Source organism: Odontesthes bonariensis, chromosome 10, assembly GCF_027942865.1.
Source record: "Odontesthes bonariensis isolate fOdoBon6 chromosome 10, fOdoBon6.hap1, whole genome shotgun sequence".
In the NCBI taxonomy this organism is placed as follows: domain Eukaryota; kingdom Metazoa; phylum Chordata; class Actinopteri; order Atheriniformes; family Atherinopsidae; genus Odontesthes; species Odontesthes bonariensis.
Genome location: NC_134515.1, coordinates 2,784,605 through 2,802,047, shown reverse-complemented (window position 1 = coordinate 2,802,047; position 17,443 = coordinate 2,784,605). Strand labels below are relative to the sequence as shown.

At 44.8% G+C, this 17,443-nt stretch overlaps 1 protein-coding gene across 1 annotated transcript; it reads left to right on the top strand.

Annotated features, from left to right (window-relative positions):
* Positions 1-239: 239 nt before the first annotated feature.
* On the top strand, positions 240-16,811 carry snx21 (sorting nexin family member 21). Its single transcript, XM_075475938.1, has 6 exons — positions 240-381; positions 9,229-9,551; positions 9,838-10,016; positions 11,928-12,069; positions 12,198-12,363; positions 12,621-16,811. Exons 2-6 carry the CDS (start codon positions 9,260-9,262, stop codon positions 13,090-13,092), a joined length of 1,251 nt encoding a protein of 416 aa, XP_075332053.1. The 5' UTR covers positions 240-381; positions 9,229-9,259; the 3' UTR covers positions 13,093-16,811.
* Positions 16,812-17,443: the final 632 nt, after the last annotated feature.

Sequence of the window (17,443 nt, the reverse complement as noted above, 5' to 3'; positions counted from 1 at the left end):
GCCCCCAAAAAATATATTTATTAAAAAACAAAAAGAACAAACATCAAGAGTTAAACAGAGTTTAAATCAGACAAAATAAGTCCTAACAGTTGACTACAACGGGAGATGATTGTTGTTTGTTTTTGGCTCCCCCTACTGCACGGAACTGGGTACTCCATGCCCTTATAAGGTGACTGTCTGACATCCGCCAGAGGTCCGCCTCCTCCTGCGGGCTGCAGCCGGGGAAAAGCTCCAGGAGTCAGGATGCCGTCAGCCGAGTGTGTCGGTCCCATAAACCCCCGAGTGGACCGTCCGTCCGCTTCCTGGATAATGATCGGCGAAGCCCTCAGACTTTAAATAAACCGAGCAGACATGGATTAACGGGAGCAGAGAAAGTCCCGGGTGAGTTCTCCAAATAACCAAGGAGGTTTTTAAGTGTTTTAAAGTGTTTTAAAGTGAACCAGCAACTCTCCGAGGAGGGGTGGGAACTAACTTGTTAGCTTCGCTGCTAACTTTGCAAGGTGGCTAGTTAGCCGTTAGCCTAAAAAAACAAAACAAATCGCAGCTTCACGTTGGCATTTAAAAAAATATAACATTTAGTTAAGTTTAATGGCAGAGATAAACAGCGGAATCAAACCCCCGGATTTCCCTCAAACTAACCATGGCTAACGGCAGGGGCGAGGCTAGGGTATTTTTTAGTGGTGCCAAGGCCCCACCGTGAGATAGCTCGGCCACCCCCTGGCTCAGCACATTTTTTAAAATATTATATTATGCAAAAACACTTTTTTTTTTTTTTTTTTGCTAAAGGATGCATTATTTTAGTGACCATTTTATTTATTTTCTAGCATTTGTTTTTGTTTTTACTCTTTACTCCCAAAATAAATGTTGAGCTATCTTCAATATTTGTCTCAGGCAGGGGTGGAGCAGCGATTTTAAATGTGGGGGTGTTCCGGGGGGGGCACATGAGCGCCACATCAAGCCCATAGACACGACGCTGAAGTTGGCATCCGATTCATGAATTAAATGGATGGGCATAAAGGGCCATTTCACTGCATTTTCTTTTGCATTTTGATCACTCTAAACTGGGTCCTGTATGGAAACTACAATAGTTACACTGCTCAAATCTGGATGGAATTATTCTAAAGAGGCTGTAGATTCATTAAAACCTTGTTTGGGATTTGTGAAACCTTTTTCTGATTTGTACAAATGCAGAACAGGGCCATTTACTGATTTATTTATTTATTTTTAATTTTTTTTTTGTATTTTGATCGCCCTAAACTAGATCCTGTATGGAAACTACAATAGTTACACTGCTCAAATCAAATTATTCTAAAGACGGTACAGAGTCTTTAAAACACATTTTATGATTTGTTAACACTTTATTTGGTCATTGAAAATTCAAAAAGGTGAAATCATCTTGCTGTAAAAGTGGGGGTGTCGAAACACCCCCATCCCCCACGGGTGCGACGCCCACGGTCTCGGGCTCTCTATCATCCCGGTCAAGCCACAGTCAAGTCTTTTGAAATGAAGAGGTCAAAATTGAATGTTGTAGGGGAAAACACTACTCAAAGCAAAACTAATACGGCTCCAAAATTTATAAATGAACTAGTTTGCCTCAATTAGTGAGAAATAATGTGCCTCTGTGAGCACCGGGGGGCTGGGCCCCCTAAAGACCAGATCCTAGCCTCGCCCCTGGTTAACGGCCAGCGAGCAAATTAAAAACAAAAGTTGTTATTAGCCTGTTGGGTGAAGTTTTACTGCTGTGTGTTGTGTTCAGATAACTGTGGCGTCCATAACACTGTCAGGCTGAGTGTTGCTGTCCCCCCCCCCCCCCCCATTCAAAGTGATTAACGGCGTAATCTGGGTGTTAATCAATTATCAGATCAGGACGCTGCCTTCACGGACACCTCGGAAGTTTTCTAAATTACTTGTTTCATCATCATTCCAGCAAAAAGATTAAAAAAATAAAACAGTTTTGATGTGATAACTGGAAGCAAGTTTTACACCAAAAATGCAGTTTAATGCCCATATTAAAAGTTTATTTATCTTTACTTTCCTGGTGAAACACTTTGCAGAAAACAGCCTACAGACTGTACTTTTCATCGTATCCAGTATTTTATGTTTGTTTGTTTGTTTTATTCAGTCACACAGTAAACAACAACAGTATAGCATAGAATTTTTTAAGTGCCTGAAAAGGCCTGCAGGCTGAAGTGTAAGGCTTATATTTAAGCCCGTCCTGTTGAACAAAATTAAGCTACCCATCAACCTATATTTTTACGAGGGCTGGGCGAGTTAACTCGTTATTATCGCGTTAATTCGCTAATTATTTAACGCCGATAAATATTTTATCGCGCATTAAGGGCGTATTCACACCTACCTCGTTTGGTCCGGACCAAACGGACCAGATTTTCGTTGGTTCGGACCTTTTGGGATGGTCTGAATACAAACCACCGAACTCTGGTCCGGACCAAACAAGCGGACCGAGACCGAGCTGAAATCAATCAATCAATCAATCAATCAATTTTATTTATAAAGCACATTTTAAATAAACGCAAAGGTTACCAAAGTGCTGTACATTAAAATAAACACAATAAAAACATCATAAAACAAAACTGTGCACATAAAATAAACAACCTAGACGGTGGTAAAAGCCAAAGAAAAAAGGTGAGTTTTAAGACGACTTTTAAAACAGGACAAGGAAGGGGCCTGCCTAATGTGCAGCGGCAGCTCATTCCAGAGCCTGGGGGCAGCAACAGAAAATGCTCGGTCCCCCCTGAGCTTCCGCCTTGTTTTAGGAACCCTCAGGAGCAGCTGATCAGCTGACCTGAGGGATCGACTGGGTGCGTAGGGCTGCAGAAGCTCAGAGAGGTACACAGGTGCAAGGCCATTCATGGCTTTAAAAGCAAATAAAAGATTTTTAAAATTAATTCTAAAATGGACGGGAAGCCAATGGAGAGATGCTAAAATCGGCGTAATGTGCTCAAATTTCCTAGAGCCAGTTAAAAGTCGTGCAGCTGCGTTTTGTACCAGCTGAAGGCGTGCGATGGAGGACCCACTAACCCCCGTAAAAAGTGCATTACAGTAATCAAGCCTAGTGGTTACAAACGCGTGGATTACTGTTTCTAGGTGCTGTCTTGGAAGAAAGGGTTTTATTTTTGCCAACTGTCTCAGCTGGAAGAAGCTCGTTTTAACCACAGCGTTAAAGGTAGGGTAGGAGATCCTGGACTTTGAGTCCAGCGAAGCTGCATTTTGAAAATACACCGGTAAAAAGTCCCAACCCTTTTCTTCACTTTCCCCCCGAAGGCACGCCTCTAGAGTACATGAACGCGCACGAAGGTGCACAAGCGCTGTTCTGACAGCAAGCATCGATCGTTGCCGTATTTAGTATTTAGTATTTAGTTTATGCTAACTATACGTTTAATAATGCTAGGTGCTAGCCAAGCTGGCTCTAGTTTAGCTTCCTGCCAAGCTTCTGGACGCGTAATTCGTTCACGGAGCAGGGTACGCGCACGGGGGGCAGGAGGGGGAGGGAGGAGCAGTTTGCAGTTTGATAGACGCATCAGTATCCAATCATCGTTAACGGTCCGTTCAGTATGATTGGATAGTGTTTTTCCTAGATTGTACGTTCTAGAGGCCACTAAAACTTTTCATATTTGTGTCAAAACTTTTAATTAATTGGTTGCAATGGGGGTGTGAAGAGTATTTCAAGCAATATGTAAAAAAAATGTTCCAGAAAAAGATCCCCTACCCCACCTTTAATCTGGCTGTCAACCTTTAGGTACGCGTCCACTTTTACCCCCAGATCACTTATAACAGGTTTGGACTCGGTCCGGATCAAACGAACCCTGGTGCGGATCTTTTGGAGGTGTGAAAGCAGACCGGACCTAATCCCAGACGTTTTGCTTTTTTGTACCTCGGGAGCATCTGTCGTTTGTCTGCTGCTAGGTAACAGAACAGAGCGTCGTTCTTCTGATTACTAGACCGGCTGTGGTAAAGCTAACGAAAGACCGAAAATAATATTTCTAGACCGAAAATGAGTAGGGGACAAACGTGGGCCGAAGAGGAGACCCGTGCTCTTGTGGACGTTTGGGCAGATGCCCACATATCATATATGTTGGAGCGCACTCATAAGAACGCTGACGTCTTTGCCTTATTCACAGATAAGTTGAAAGAAAAAGGATTCGTTCGCTCACCAGAGCAATGCAGGCTAAAACTGAAAAAACTCCGCCAGACTTACATTAAAATTAGGGACATGCTTGCAAAAATTGGTGGTTCCAGTGACGCTAAACAGAAGTTCGTATATTACGATGACATAGCACTTTGTGTTGCGCGTGTCGATTCTGACCAATAGCCGAACGACTTCAGGGCGCGTGGCTTTGTTGACATATTTTGGTCCGTTTACTGAAATGTACTGAAAGCGAACCGCACCAAAATGAAAAAAAAAAAAGGTTCGGACCAAAGCAAGTGAACTATCGGACTTTCCTGGTCTGAATACGCCCTAACACAGTTTTTAAAAAAAAATAAAGATTTTTTAGATTTTATTATTGTAAAAGTCTGTTGCTCACAGGCTTTTATTTTGTAAAAGTCTGCTGCTCACAGGCTTTTATTCTGTAAAAGTCTGCTGCTCACAGGCTTTTATTTTGTAAAAGTCTGCTGCTCACAGGCTTTTATTTTGTAAAAGTCTGTTGCTCACAGGCTTTTATTTTGTAAAAGTCCGTTACTCACAGGCTTTTATTTTGTAAAAGTCTGTTGCTCACAGGCTTTTATTCTGTAAAAGTCTGCTGCTTACAGGCTTTTATTTTGTAAAAGTCTGTTGCTCACAGGCTTTTATTTTGTAAAAGTCTGTTGCTCACAGGCTTTTATTTTGTAAAAGTCTGCTGCTCACAGGCTTTTATTTTGTAAAAGTCTGCTGCTCACAGGCTTTTATTATTGTAAAAGTCTGTTGCTCACAGGCTTTTATTTTGTAAAAGTCTGCTGCTGTCTGCTGTGGAACAGGAAAAGAAAGTAATCGGCGGATCCACCAAACATGGAGAAGGGTACGGAACTTTTACTCGGCCATTTTCATTTTAAAGTTCTTCCAGACGGCGGAGTCGACAGAACCAAAGTCATCTGTAAACACTGCCAAGTTGAATTGTCTTCTCAGCGTAGTAGTTCCAGTCTAAAATATCACTTAAAGGCAAAACACACAACTGATAGCAGCAAGTCATTCAAGGAAACAGACAGTGGAGCGAGGCTTCTACATAAAAACTACAGAAAGATGCTGATGTTAAAAGTGTGTTTGCACAACAAATGTTATGGCACTTTCATTCATATGGCAGCACATTTAAAATAAAGCTAAATGCTAAAAGCTATACACTACTTTTGGATTCATTTTTGGATTCTGCGTACAAATGCGATTAATCGTGATTAATCAGGGAAATCATGTGATTAATTAGATTAAACATTTTAATCGTTGCCCAGCCCTAGTTTTTACAAATACTAAAGTAAGAAGAAAAATAATAGTAAAAAGAGAAAAGACAAAAAAACAGAATTGCATCCAATAAAGTAAAAAAATAGAAGAATAATGAAGCAAAATCATGAATAAACACAAAATCATTCACAAATTATAAATACTTGCAGCCCTCAAAAATTGCTTTAGAAACCATCCTTTTGAAAACCAAAAATGTAAACAATATAAAAAATTATAAATAATTATAATAAATGTACAATTTCTTACATTTATATTAGCATCCTTCCATAATGAAAGCTCAACAGCAGGTATGCGTCTCCTTTTCATTTCTTTTTTTGTCCTTTGCTACAGTAAGTTTGTCTCTTAAATTATACTTTAAACCTTTGTACGCTGACTGGGAGTAACTTTGATTTATACATTATTTGCATTATTTTGTAATATACCAGATCATGTGATTTCATAAACAGTGGGGGGGGGGGGGTTATGTGCACAGTAATGAACCTTATTAATAACCCGTACGGCTCGTTTCTGTAGCAGAACTGTTGGGTTAACAGTTGTTTTATACGTGGAGCCGCAGACTTCCACACAGCATGATGTGGAAGGAAGTTGTTGCCACGTGTTCTGAACTCTCCTCCAGTGGAAAAAGCTGCCGCGGTCCTGAGGAGCTCCGGCAGGCGCTCCGGCAGACGCTCCGGCAGACGCCGTTTCCCCGCCGCGGGCCGACTGAGCGGGTCGCTGCATTATTAATGTGTGACATGATTTCCATTCGGCGAAGCTGCCAGCTCTGTAACTGAAGCCGGCTCGGCCGACAGCAAATGCTCGGCTCAGAAAGGAACCACATAGTTTCTCTGTGACCTTGATTTGATCTTCTCTCAGAACCCGAAACACATTTTGGACTTTTTTTATCAGGCAGGGGGGGGGGGGGGGTTAAAGAGTATTCTTCCCCTCATCTTTCAGTTTAAAGCGAAATGCACAACCTCACAGTCCCTGAAATCAAAGGAGAAAACTGTAAATATCTTCCTTTTTTTATATCAATAATGACGTTTAAATGATGAACGGCAGGACAGGAAGTGAATCTTTCAAATACTGCCGACATTTTTACACATTTTGGGGTGAAAACGATGCTTATGATCTGTTCAAGAAAGGAAAATGAAGGAAAAATCTACAGTTTTAATCATTTTTGTGGGTTGTTGTTTAGATCTCTGTGCTGTAACACTATAGTATGCATTGATGAAGAAACTCACACACACTGTATCACCAAAAGTATTCTCTCACCCATCCAAATGATTAAATTCAGGTGTTCCGGTCAAATAGGCAAGACAATTTTATTTATAGAGCACAATTCAAAGTGCTTTACAGCTACATAAAATCAAAAAAAGGCAATAAAATCATTCCAAAAAAAGACAAAAAAAAATCATTAATGAATTAATTTAAAAGCAAAGAGTGCAGATAAAACCCTTCCAGGTGTTTTCTGCCCAGCTATTCAGCCATACTGGGAAGAGATCATGCAAGTAATCCAAAATATTTTTGGCTCTTTTTCCACAATCTGTCTCGGCATATTGCACCCCCCATCTACTGGTGCGAGACAAATATCTTTTAAAAAATTATTATTAGCAGCCAGCAGGAAAGCTGTAACCCGGACATGGCTGCAGGCTTCACCCCCAACAGAGACAGACCGGACAGATGTTGTGACAAATATTCAAAATATAGAAAGGATGACCTTTCCGCTAAGTCTACGGAGCGATAAGTGTTCGCAATACTGGGAAAAATGGATTGTGTTTGTGGCCACGAGAGATGCTCACTGAGCCATTACTGTATGAACCGACTTGTGTCATCAGCATAATGTCTGTTTGAATGTGTAGGTGACCAACGGTTTGTTATCCGTCTCCGTGGTAACGGAGAGGCTCTCCGTCCTTTCGAAGTTCACCGTCGGAATGTCGGATACCCAAGGCAGTTCACCTCCCGATCAGCAGGCGGCGCTACGCTACACCAGGGGTTCCCAAACTTTTCCATGCCGAGGCCCCCCAAACAGTGTTAGCTTCTGGCCCCCTTTGCAAACCACAGACAAAATATGTAAAGAAACATCAACTTTTAGAACGTATTTTCTTTCTTTTCTTCACGGACAGCTCCCTGTGTGAATGCAGCCTGACTAAATGCTCTTCTTTACGTCTGAAGAAGTTTTTTCAGACTCTGCCGGATGTTTTTGTATCAAGTGACGCTGAAGTTTGGAAGGTTTTGAACACCTTTTGAGAGGGTCTCCAGACAGAGGACGCCATTTTTCTGTACGGCTGTAAAGCCAAACTTAATGTCTGCTGCCTCATACTTTCTGATTTTAGTCGGCCAGTTCTTTCGGTCTCTTCCAAGTCAGAAATCTGTCCGTTTTGGCTAAGCTAGCTACATGCTAGCTTGAGGAGCAGCTTGAGAACAGGCGCAAACCGCCAGGTCTACGATGTTTTGACTGGCAGCCAATCAGAAAGACAAGCATGGCAAATAACATTTCCAAATGATATATTATTATAAATTGTATTTTACAATACTGATTAAAAAGATGTGACAATTTTTTATAATGATGTTTAAAAAAAATTTAATTCTGTTTTTGCATTTTTGCATTTTCTTTCTTATCTTCACTCCAATTTTCTGAGGCCCCCCCTAGCGCCCCCTGGGGGCCCCCACTTTGAAAACCACTGCGTTAGACGACCCAATCTCTTACGTCTATGGTGAAAGTGGTTGATTGATTGTTCACCTTCCGGCTCCGTTCCTCCTCACAGCGAACGATGGCGAGAGAGAGAGAAAGACTGTTGTTGGAGTCGGAGCTCGTTGATGTTGAAATGCAAATAACTTTGACCAAATGTTGACCGGCACACAGTAAACTCTTTCAGAAATGGCGGCGTTGCTGTTTTGAGAGGAAGGAGCTAAACCGGGAAAGTGATTCCGGAAATTATGCCGTTAGCCGACCAATCACAACCCTTGCGGTCTCCGCGAGTCTCCGTCGCCTCGACGGATCGATAGGAATTTATCTCAGGACGTAGCCTGATTAACATCGACTTTCAAATCTCTTCGAGATTCTGGTCTGACCGAGACCATAACGAATACGATTCGAAATGGCCTGGTCAACCCGCCTCCCTCGGGTTGCTACTGGTTGTGGCCAGAAAAGGCTGTGCCTAAGCTTAAGCCAATCACACCACTCTTTCCTCTGACGTATGATTTAGCTACCAGCGGGGCTAACTGGTAGATTAAACTCTTACCAAAGCCAGTAGGGAGCAAGGCGAAAACGTCTTTCCTGTCAAGAAATGATTCAAGGGCTGTTCTTTGCTCGATTTTTAACGAGAATCTCCCGTCGAACACTTTCATCACAGCATCTACAGCAGTGTCAAAAGCTTGTTGCGTCACTGCGAGGGCGGAGCCTGGGTACTCAGGACGGGAGATCGGACTGAAGACAAGTTTCGGTGCAATCTGTTGGTTTCCTTAGTGAGGAAACTGTTTTTGAATTGGCTCTATATGAATGAATTGGATTATTTTATGAATAATTATGATTACAATGAATTGAATTCCATTTGGCTTGAATTGGACTTTATTATCTAAGTGCCTTGAGATGACATTTGTTGTATTTGGCGCTATATAAATAAAACTGAATTGAATTTAATTTTGATATTTTAGTATAATTGTTTCGGTTTCGGTGGTGGTGGAAAGAAAGATTTCATCTAAAAACTTAAACTTGAATCTCATTTAATTTTGACTCTTAAGATAAAGGGTGTCGGCCTGATAGTGATCTGATTTATTTTCATTTCCTGTTTCCTCAGTCCCCTCCCCCACAGCGGCCGAGGCGGCATCATGGCGTCCCGGCTCCTGGACCGTCTGAAACGCTCGCTGTTCAAAGACGGTCAGGGGGCGGAGCCTGAGCAGGAAGCGGGAGGCGGCCAGGAGGCGGAGGGGCCGAGCGAGGACCGCTGGGAGGCGGAGCTGGAGGAGGAGGAGGAGTGCGTCACCGAGCGGCTCGGGGGGACGCTGTGCTTCGACAGCGGAGAGGGCGGGCCGGAGGACGGCGCCGAGGGCGAGGGGTCGGGCCAGGATAGCGACTCGGACTTCCTCGGGGAGTCGATGGAGGAGGGCCTGAGCAGCACAGGTGATGCTGGTCTGCAGCGGTGTTGGGTGGTGCAGGGGCAAGCAAACCACAGCTGTTACCTTTAAGGGGAACCGTGTTCTGAGGGGAATTATTCAGATGATTAATGTCGTGCAAAGTGTTTCACACATCAGCACAAATGGAAAGAAAATGTGGATGAATTCAGCCAAAGCTAAGCTCACTATAGTCACATGACGACAGTATCAATCAATAAATATACATGCCCGGCAAATAATCCGTTAGCCGTTGCACCCTAAACCGGTCCCTTCTTTTCTCTGGTTGTTCCCAGATGCCAGTCCGGTCGGGCCCTCGCCGTCCTCCCTGCTGACCCGGCAGCTCCAGGAGAGTTGGAGAAGCCTTCGGGGACTCGGGGCGGGAAGTCCGGTCCCCTCTGTGAAGCGCCAGATAGACAACTTGCTGTTCGAGGTGACGGACGCCAGCGTGGTGCAGGACTCCTCCAAATATGTGGTCAGTGGAGCTGATTTATGTCTGAAAGCTCCTGCAGGGGAGCGTCCCACATCGGTTCTGTTGGCCATCACTTGGTGCTTCGTTCATGACAGAGGCCGCGTTCCAAACTACATACTACATACTGCATACTGCATACTGCATACTGCATACTACATACTGCATACTGCTTACTGCATACTGCATACTGCATACTACATACTGCATACTGCTTACTGCATACTACATACTACATACTACATACTGCATACTACATACTGCATACTGCTTACTGCATACTGCATACTGCATACTGCATACTACATACTGCATACTGCTTACTGCATACTGCATACTACATACTGCATACTGCATACTGCATACTGCATACTACATACTGCATACTGCATACTGCATACTGCTTACTACATACTGCATACTGCTTACTGCATACTGCATACTACATACTGCATACTGCTTACTACATACTACATACTACATACTGCATACTGCTTACTGCATACTGCATACTACATACTGCATACTGCTTACTGCATACTGCATACTACATACTGCATACTGCATACTACATACTGCATACTGCATACTGCATACTGCATACTACATACTGCTTACTGCATACTGCATACTGCTTACTGCATACTACATACTGCATACTGCTTACTGCATACTGCATACTACATACTGCATACTACATACTGCATACTGCATACTACATACTGCATACTGCTTACTGCATACTGCATACTACATACTACATACTACATACTGCTTACTGCATACTACATACTGCATACTGCATACTACATACTGCATACTGCATACTACAAACCGCATACTACATACTGCATACTACATACTGCATACTACATACTGCATACTACATGCTGCATACGACATGCTGCATACGACATACTACAAACCGCATACTACATACTGCATACTGCATACTACAAACCGCATACTACATACTGCATACTACATACTACATACTGCATACTACTTACTACATACTACAAACTGCATACTACATACTGCATACTACATACTGCATACTGCATACTACATACTACATACTACATACTGCATACTACAAACCGCATACTACATACTGCATACTACATACTTCATACTGCATACTACATACTGCATACTGCATACTACATACTACAAACCGCATACTACATACTACATACTACAAACCGCATACTACATACTGCAGACTGCATACTACATACTACATACTACATACTTCACACTGCATACTGCATACTACAAACCGCATACTACATACTGCATACTACATACTTCATACTGCATACTGCATGCGACATACTACATACTTCATACTGCATACTGCATACTACAAACCGCATACTACATACTGCATACTACATACTTCATACTGCATACTACATACTGCATACTGCATACTACAAACCGCATACTACATACTGCAGACTGCATACTACATACTTCATACTACATACTACATACTACATACTACAAACCGCATACTACATACTACATACTACAAACCGCATACTACATACTGCATACTACATACTACCTGTTTTGTTTTGAAAACAGGAAGTGAACCTACCCTCGTTGTAGCTAGCTTGAAACTGCCGTTTTGACAGGAAATGACGATCGGCGACGTCACGTTACGTTGCATCTTGGGTAGTTTGAGTATGAGTAGTAACCTAATGATGCATACCCAACATTTCAGAGAATCTAGTATGCATCCGGGAACTTCTCGCTTACTCAAACTCGCATACTAACTCAGAAAGGTAGTATGAGTAGTAGGAGAAGTATACGGTTTGGAACACAGTCGGCGTGTTCCACCTTAATTAATTCAAGACGAGCTTAATTTGAGACGATGATCCAGATGTTCTCGTCTTCGTGTGTCTGCAGCTGTACACGATCCATGTGATTCAGTCCGGCGGCAGCGATAAGACTCCAGCCATCATCACCCGCCGCTACTCTGACTTCCAGCGCCTCCACGCCACTCTGCGGCGCAGCTACGGAGACCAGATGGAGCGCGTTTGTTTCCCACGTAAGTAGAGATGGCGTGCGCCGTCACAGCTGCTTCTGTTGGCTTTAACCTCTGGCTCAGCGGGGTGTTAACAAACACAACAGCTGTGAAACATCTGGGCAAACCTTTCCCCGCTTCCATGTGCGCAGGAAAAAAGCTGCGGAGGAACTTCACGGCGGAGACGATCGCTAAGCGCAGCCGGGCGTTTGAACAGTACCTGTCCCACCTGTGTTCCCTGTTCACCCTGCGGGGGGCGCTGTGCGTCCGCCACTTCTTCTACCTGAGCGACCTGCAGACCGGACAGCTGCTCATCAGGTAACTGATACGAACCACCTTCTACCCCTCAAACCCACGAGCCATCATAAGAAAATGGATCAGACATGACTGTTTTTATTGGCTGTTTTCTGTGACTGTTTTTATTGGCTGTTTTCTGTGACTGTTTTTATTGGCTGTTTTCTGTGATTTTTCAGCAGTTTGTGACTGTTTTTATTGTTTTCTGTGATTTTTCAGCAGTTTGTGACTGTTTTTATCGGTTGTTTAAATGTCTCAAAGTGTTGTTTTCTCTCGTTGAGGGCGGGACGTTTCCAGGAGGCTTTGGGTCCGCTGCTCAACGCCAAGAGGCTGCAACACAAACTGGGCTGGGCCAGTTACTATGACAATCAGGCTCAGGCCCCTCCCCCGGCCTCCTCCCATTGGTTCTTCACCCTGGTGGGGCTGTCGTGGTGTTTCCAGGAAGTGGACCAGCTGGAGGAGGCTCGGGACCACTGCGACCACGCCCTCCGCGTCCTGACGCCCGCCGCCACTCAAACGACCGCGGCAGATAAGCCCCTCCCTCCCCACCTGGACGTCGACAGGCCCCACCCACTGCTGCTGCCGCTGCTGCAGGCGGTGGTCCGGCTGTCGTGGCAGACGGGGAGAGACAAGCGTCAGTGGGAGGAGCTTCTGCGGCACCTGGAGGAGCAGCAGGCGGGGCTGGACAATCATCCGACCATCAGAGAGTTTCTGGTCAAACACGACCTGCAGGAGGGCGAGGGCGAGGGTTAGAGGAGACGATCACTGCGGTACGACGTGGGCGCTGGAGGGAAACTGGCCTGAGATCCTCAGGATGAAGCTCAAACATCTGAAGTTATCATGCTGGAACGTTTTAGGGTGGAACAGCTCTCCGTTCCTCACCCGAGATGTTTGCTTTCTGCTCTCAGTCTCAGATGTTCTCCATCTGCTCTTTTACATTTAAAAGCACAAAGAAGTGACATTTTTCAACATGTTAGCATTAAATATTCAGTTTCAGCTGGTGTGGTGGGTTAAAGGTGCTCTGTGGAGTTTTCCAACATGTTGGACGGGTTTCCTTCAGTCTGAAGTCTCCCCGGCACTTTCAGGTGTTAAATATGGCCAAAGCAGCACAAACATCAGCTGAAACCACTTTATTAACGCATGAGAACAGGTCTGAAGCTCTAATTCTGATTTTTTTTTTTTTTTTTTTTATTTTTATTTTTTTTTTTAAATGAAGGAGAATCACGTGCATGTGACAGATCTTATGGAGTTAGATGGTGAACTTTAACAGTTCAACACATCCTCAGAGCAAACCGCTGCTTTCTGTTATGTTCGGCCTCTAAAAGCAGGGTTACCATGGAGACGTTGAGCTGTTTGTTCTCCACGAACGACCTGAGGAGCTCACACTAATCTGCTGGGGATGATCAGCTGTTCGAAGCTGCTCACGCTGCTGGATGATGTGTCCGTCTGAGGACCAGAACTTCTAATGTTTCCATGCAAAACTTTTCTGGTAATGAACTGCTTTTACTGTGTTTTGGTACTTTTACTCTAATACATTATGCACATTTCTGCTCAGGACCAGAACTTTTAGAAAGCGACAATCCTGTTTATTCCCACGCTGCTGCTGCTGCTGTGCACACAGATATGAATGTTCCTTCTTCCTGGTTTGGTTTGAGGCTCCGAGGCGCCGGAACAACCAACATCAGGAACTCCACAAAGCACCTTTAAGAGCACCCAGACGGGCGGCAGCTCAGTTCATCTGAGACGTCTCCTTTATCAGTCGGGTTGTTCTAAAACCTTAAACTGAACATTTCACTTTGTGATAAAGAGCTCTTGAATTCCAAGAGCAAAGTAATGAAGTTGCACTATCTTTAATCATGTTTGGTCTTTACCAGAAGGAACCACTAAACTCTGAGCTGACGGGTGCTCAAACCAGCCGTTCAACAGCGGTAACCAGCCGTTAAACGAAGCAGTCCGATGTCCATCAGCAGAGGAATGAGGGAAGAGCTCAAACCCGGGTGACCTGCAGCGGTAACCAGCGGTAACCAGCCTTTAAACAGCAGTAACCGACCGTTAACCAGCGGTAACTGGCCGTTAAACAGCGGTAACCGACCATTAAACAGCGGTAACCGACCGTTAAACAGCGGTAACCAGCCTTTAAACAGCAGTAACCGACCGTTAAACAGCGGTAACCAGCGGTAACAGGCCGTTAAACAGCGGTAACCAGCCTTTAAACAGCAGTAACCGACCGTTAAACAGCGGTAACCAGCGGTAACAGGCCGTTAAACAGCGGTAACCAGCGGTAACCAGCCTTTAAACAGCAGTAACCGACCGTTAAACAGCGGTAACCGGCCGTTAAACAGCGGTAACCAGCCTTTAAACAGCAGTAACCGACCGTTAAACAGCGGTAACTAGCGGTAACCGACCATTAACCAGCGGTAACAGGCCATTAAACAGCGGTAACCAGCGGTAACCAGCCTTTAAACAGCAGCAACCGGCCATTAAACAGCGGTAACCGGCCGTTAAACAGCGGTAACCAGCGGTAACCGGCCGTTAAACAGCAGTAACTGGCCGTTAACCAGCGGTAACCAGCCTTTAAACAGCAGTAATCGACCGTTAACCAGCGGTAACCGGGCGGTAACCGGCCGTTAACCAGCGGTAACCAGCCTTTAAACAGCAGTAACCAGCCTTTAAACAGCAGTAACCGACCGTTAAACAGCGGTAACCAGCGGTAACCGACCATTAAACAGCGGTAACCAGCGGTAACAGGCCGTTAAACAGCGGTAACCAGCGGTAACCAGCCTTTAAACAGCGGTAACCAGCGGTAACCAGCCTTTAAACAGCAGTAACCGGCCATTAAACAGCGGTAACCGGCCGTTAAACAGCGGTAACCAGCCTTTAAACAGCAGTAACCGACTGTTAAACAGCGGTAACCAGCGGTAACCGGCCGTTTAACAGCAGTAACTGGCTGTTAACCAGCGGTAACCAGCCTTTAAACAGCAGTAACCGGCCGTTAACCAGCGGTAACCAGCCTTTAAACAGAGGTAACCGGCTGGTAAACAGCGGTAACCGGCTGTTAAACAGAGGTAACCGGCCGTTAAACAGCGGTAACCGGCCGTTAAACAGAGGTAACCGGCCGTGAAACAGAGGTAACCGGCCGTTAAACAGAGGTAACTGGCCGTTAAACAGCGGTAACCGGCCGTTAAACAGCAGTAACCGGCCGTTAAACAGCGGTAACCGGCCGTTAAACAGAGGTAACCGGCCGTTAAACAGCAGTAACCGGCCGTTAACCAGCGGTAACCAGCCTTTAAACAGAGGTAACCGGCCGTTAAACAGCAGTAACCAGCGGTAACCGGCCATTAAACAGCGGTAACCGGCCGTTAACCAGCGGTAACCGGCTGTTAAACAGAGGTAACCGGCCATTAAACAGCGGTAACCGGCCGTTAACCAGCGGTAACCAGCCTTTAAACAGAGGTAACCGGCCGTTAAACAGCAGTAACCAGCGGTAACCGGCCATTAAACAGCGGTAACCGGCCGTAAACCTGCGGTAACCGGCTGTTAAACAGAGGTAACCGGCCGTTAACCAGCGGTAACCGACTGTTAAACAGGTAACCGGCCGTTAACCAGCGGTAACCAGAGGTAACCGGCCTTTAAACAGCAGTAACCGGCCGTTAACCAGCGGTAACCAGCCTTTAAACAGAGGTAACCGGCCGTTAAACGAAGCAGTCTGATGGAGGGAAGAGTTCTGTTCTGAAATGCTGAGCTTTTACTTTAAAGGTGGAACAAGGGATGAGACAAAGTGTTCGGGACATTTCTGACTTTGTGAGGGAAAACGATAAAAGCAGCGACACTTCTGATATGCAGATGTGCACGTGCACAGATGTGCGCACTTATACTGCATTAATGGCGTGGTGCAGCCCAGCTGCTGACTGTTCACACTCCTCAGCTCAGAATCCGACTGTACGACGGAGGCTGGTTTTTATGTTGACTTCCGGCTGAATGTAACACTTCTTAGAGCAGCGGCACTTTCTTCTTCTTCTTCTTCTTCTGCGTGTTCACGGCGCGGCAGAGACCCTGCGGCGCTCTCAGCCTCGGTTCTCCAGGCACAACCTCAATGCATGATGGGAAACGGCCGTCTCCACCCAGATGCAACAGCTGGGGCTTTTAATAGTAGAGGTTTATGGTGATGGAGTCGGTTTAATATCAGAACATTTTCCCTCCTTTTGGACCTTTTTGACCAGGTTTAGGTTTAGAACCAAAGATCTGATTTGCTTTGTTTTGGAGTTTCTGAGCTTCCACTGAACTGTCCCAGTTCCTGGTTTGGCCCTGGTTTGGTCCTGGTTTGGTCCTGGTTTGGTCCTGGTTTGGTCCTGGTTTGGCCCTGCTTTGGCCCTGGTTTGGTCCTGTCTCTTGGAACCAGTATTCTTTGGTTCTGAACTGGTCAGACTTTGGGTTGAATGAGAACTGAATCTTTTCTCTGGCTGAAAACTTGCAGCTTCTTGGTTTCTTCTTGGTTTTATCCGTTCAGGAAACGACTAAAGCAGGCTGCTGGATGCGACCGGGTTAGTTTCCAGCCAGCTGCTTCTCTCCAGCTCTGCAGAGACTTCGGCCTTTTTCTCAGAAACCCTGAAAAACAGGAAACTCCAGCCGATCCATAAATTACGTGATAGAGAGAGAAAGAAATTCAGTTATCTTAGAGATTTCCCCATTTTGTGGTGTTTGGACTTTCCTTTGCTGTTTGAGTGTTTAAAAGAGTGGAGACTCTGAAACCGTTAACTTAAGAGATGCAGTTTGGGGTCCGTTAGAAGGAAGCTCATTTCAAAACGAGCTAATTATTCAGGTGGAAGATGGGTGTGTTTTTATTTAGAACTGACTGTGGTTTGCTTTGGTTCTGAGTTAGCTGCTGGTGTTTCAGAGGGTTCTGGGCTTCCATATCTGCCAACAGGAGATTTTAAACCCGCAGGTTTCCTCTCCATTCAGCAGGAATGTGGCGCTGTCAGTCCTACGAGGAGTATTTATGAATATTTTGGCATTATTGCTTCATGGAGCTACATACAAATATGTTTTTATGAAATAAATTTATAACAAATTCCTTATTTGTCTCGTTTCATGTTTTTATCTGTGG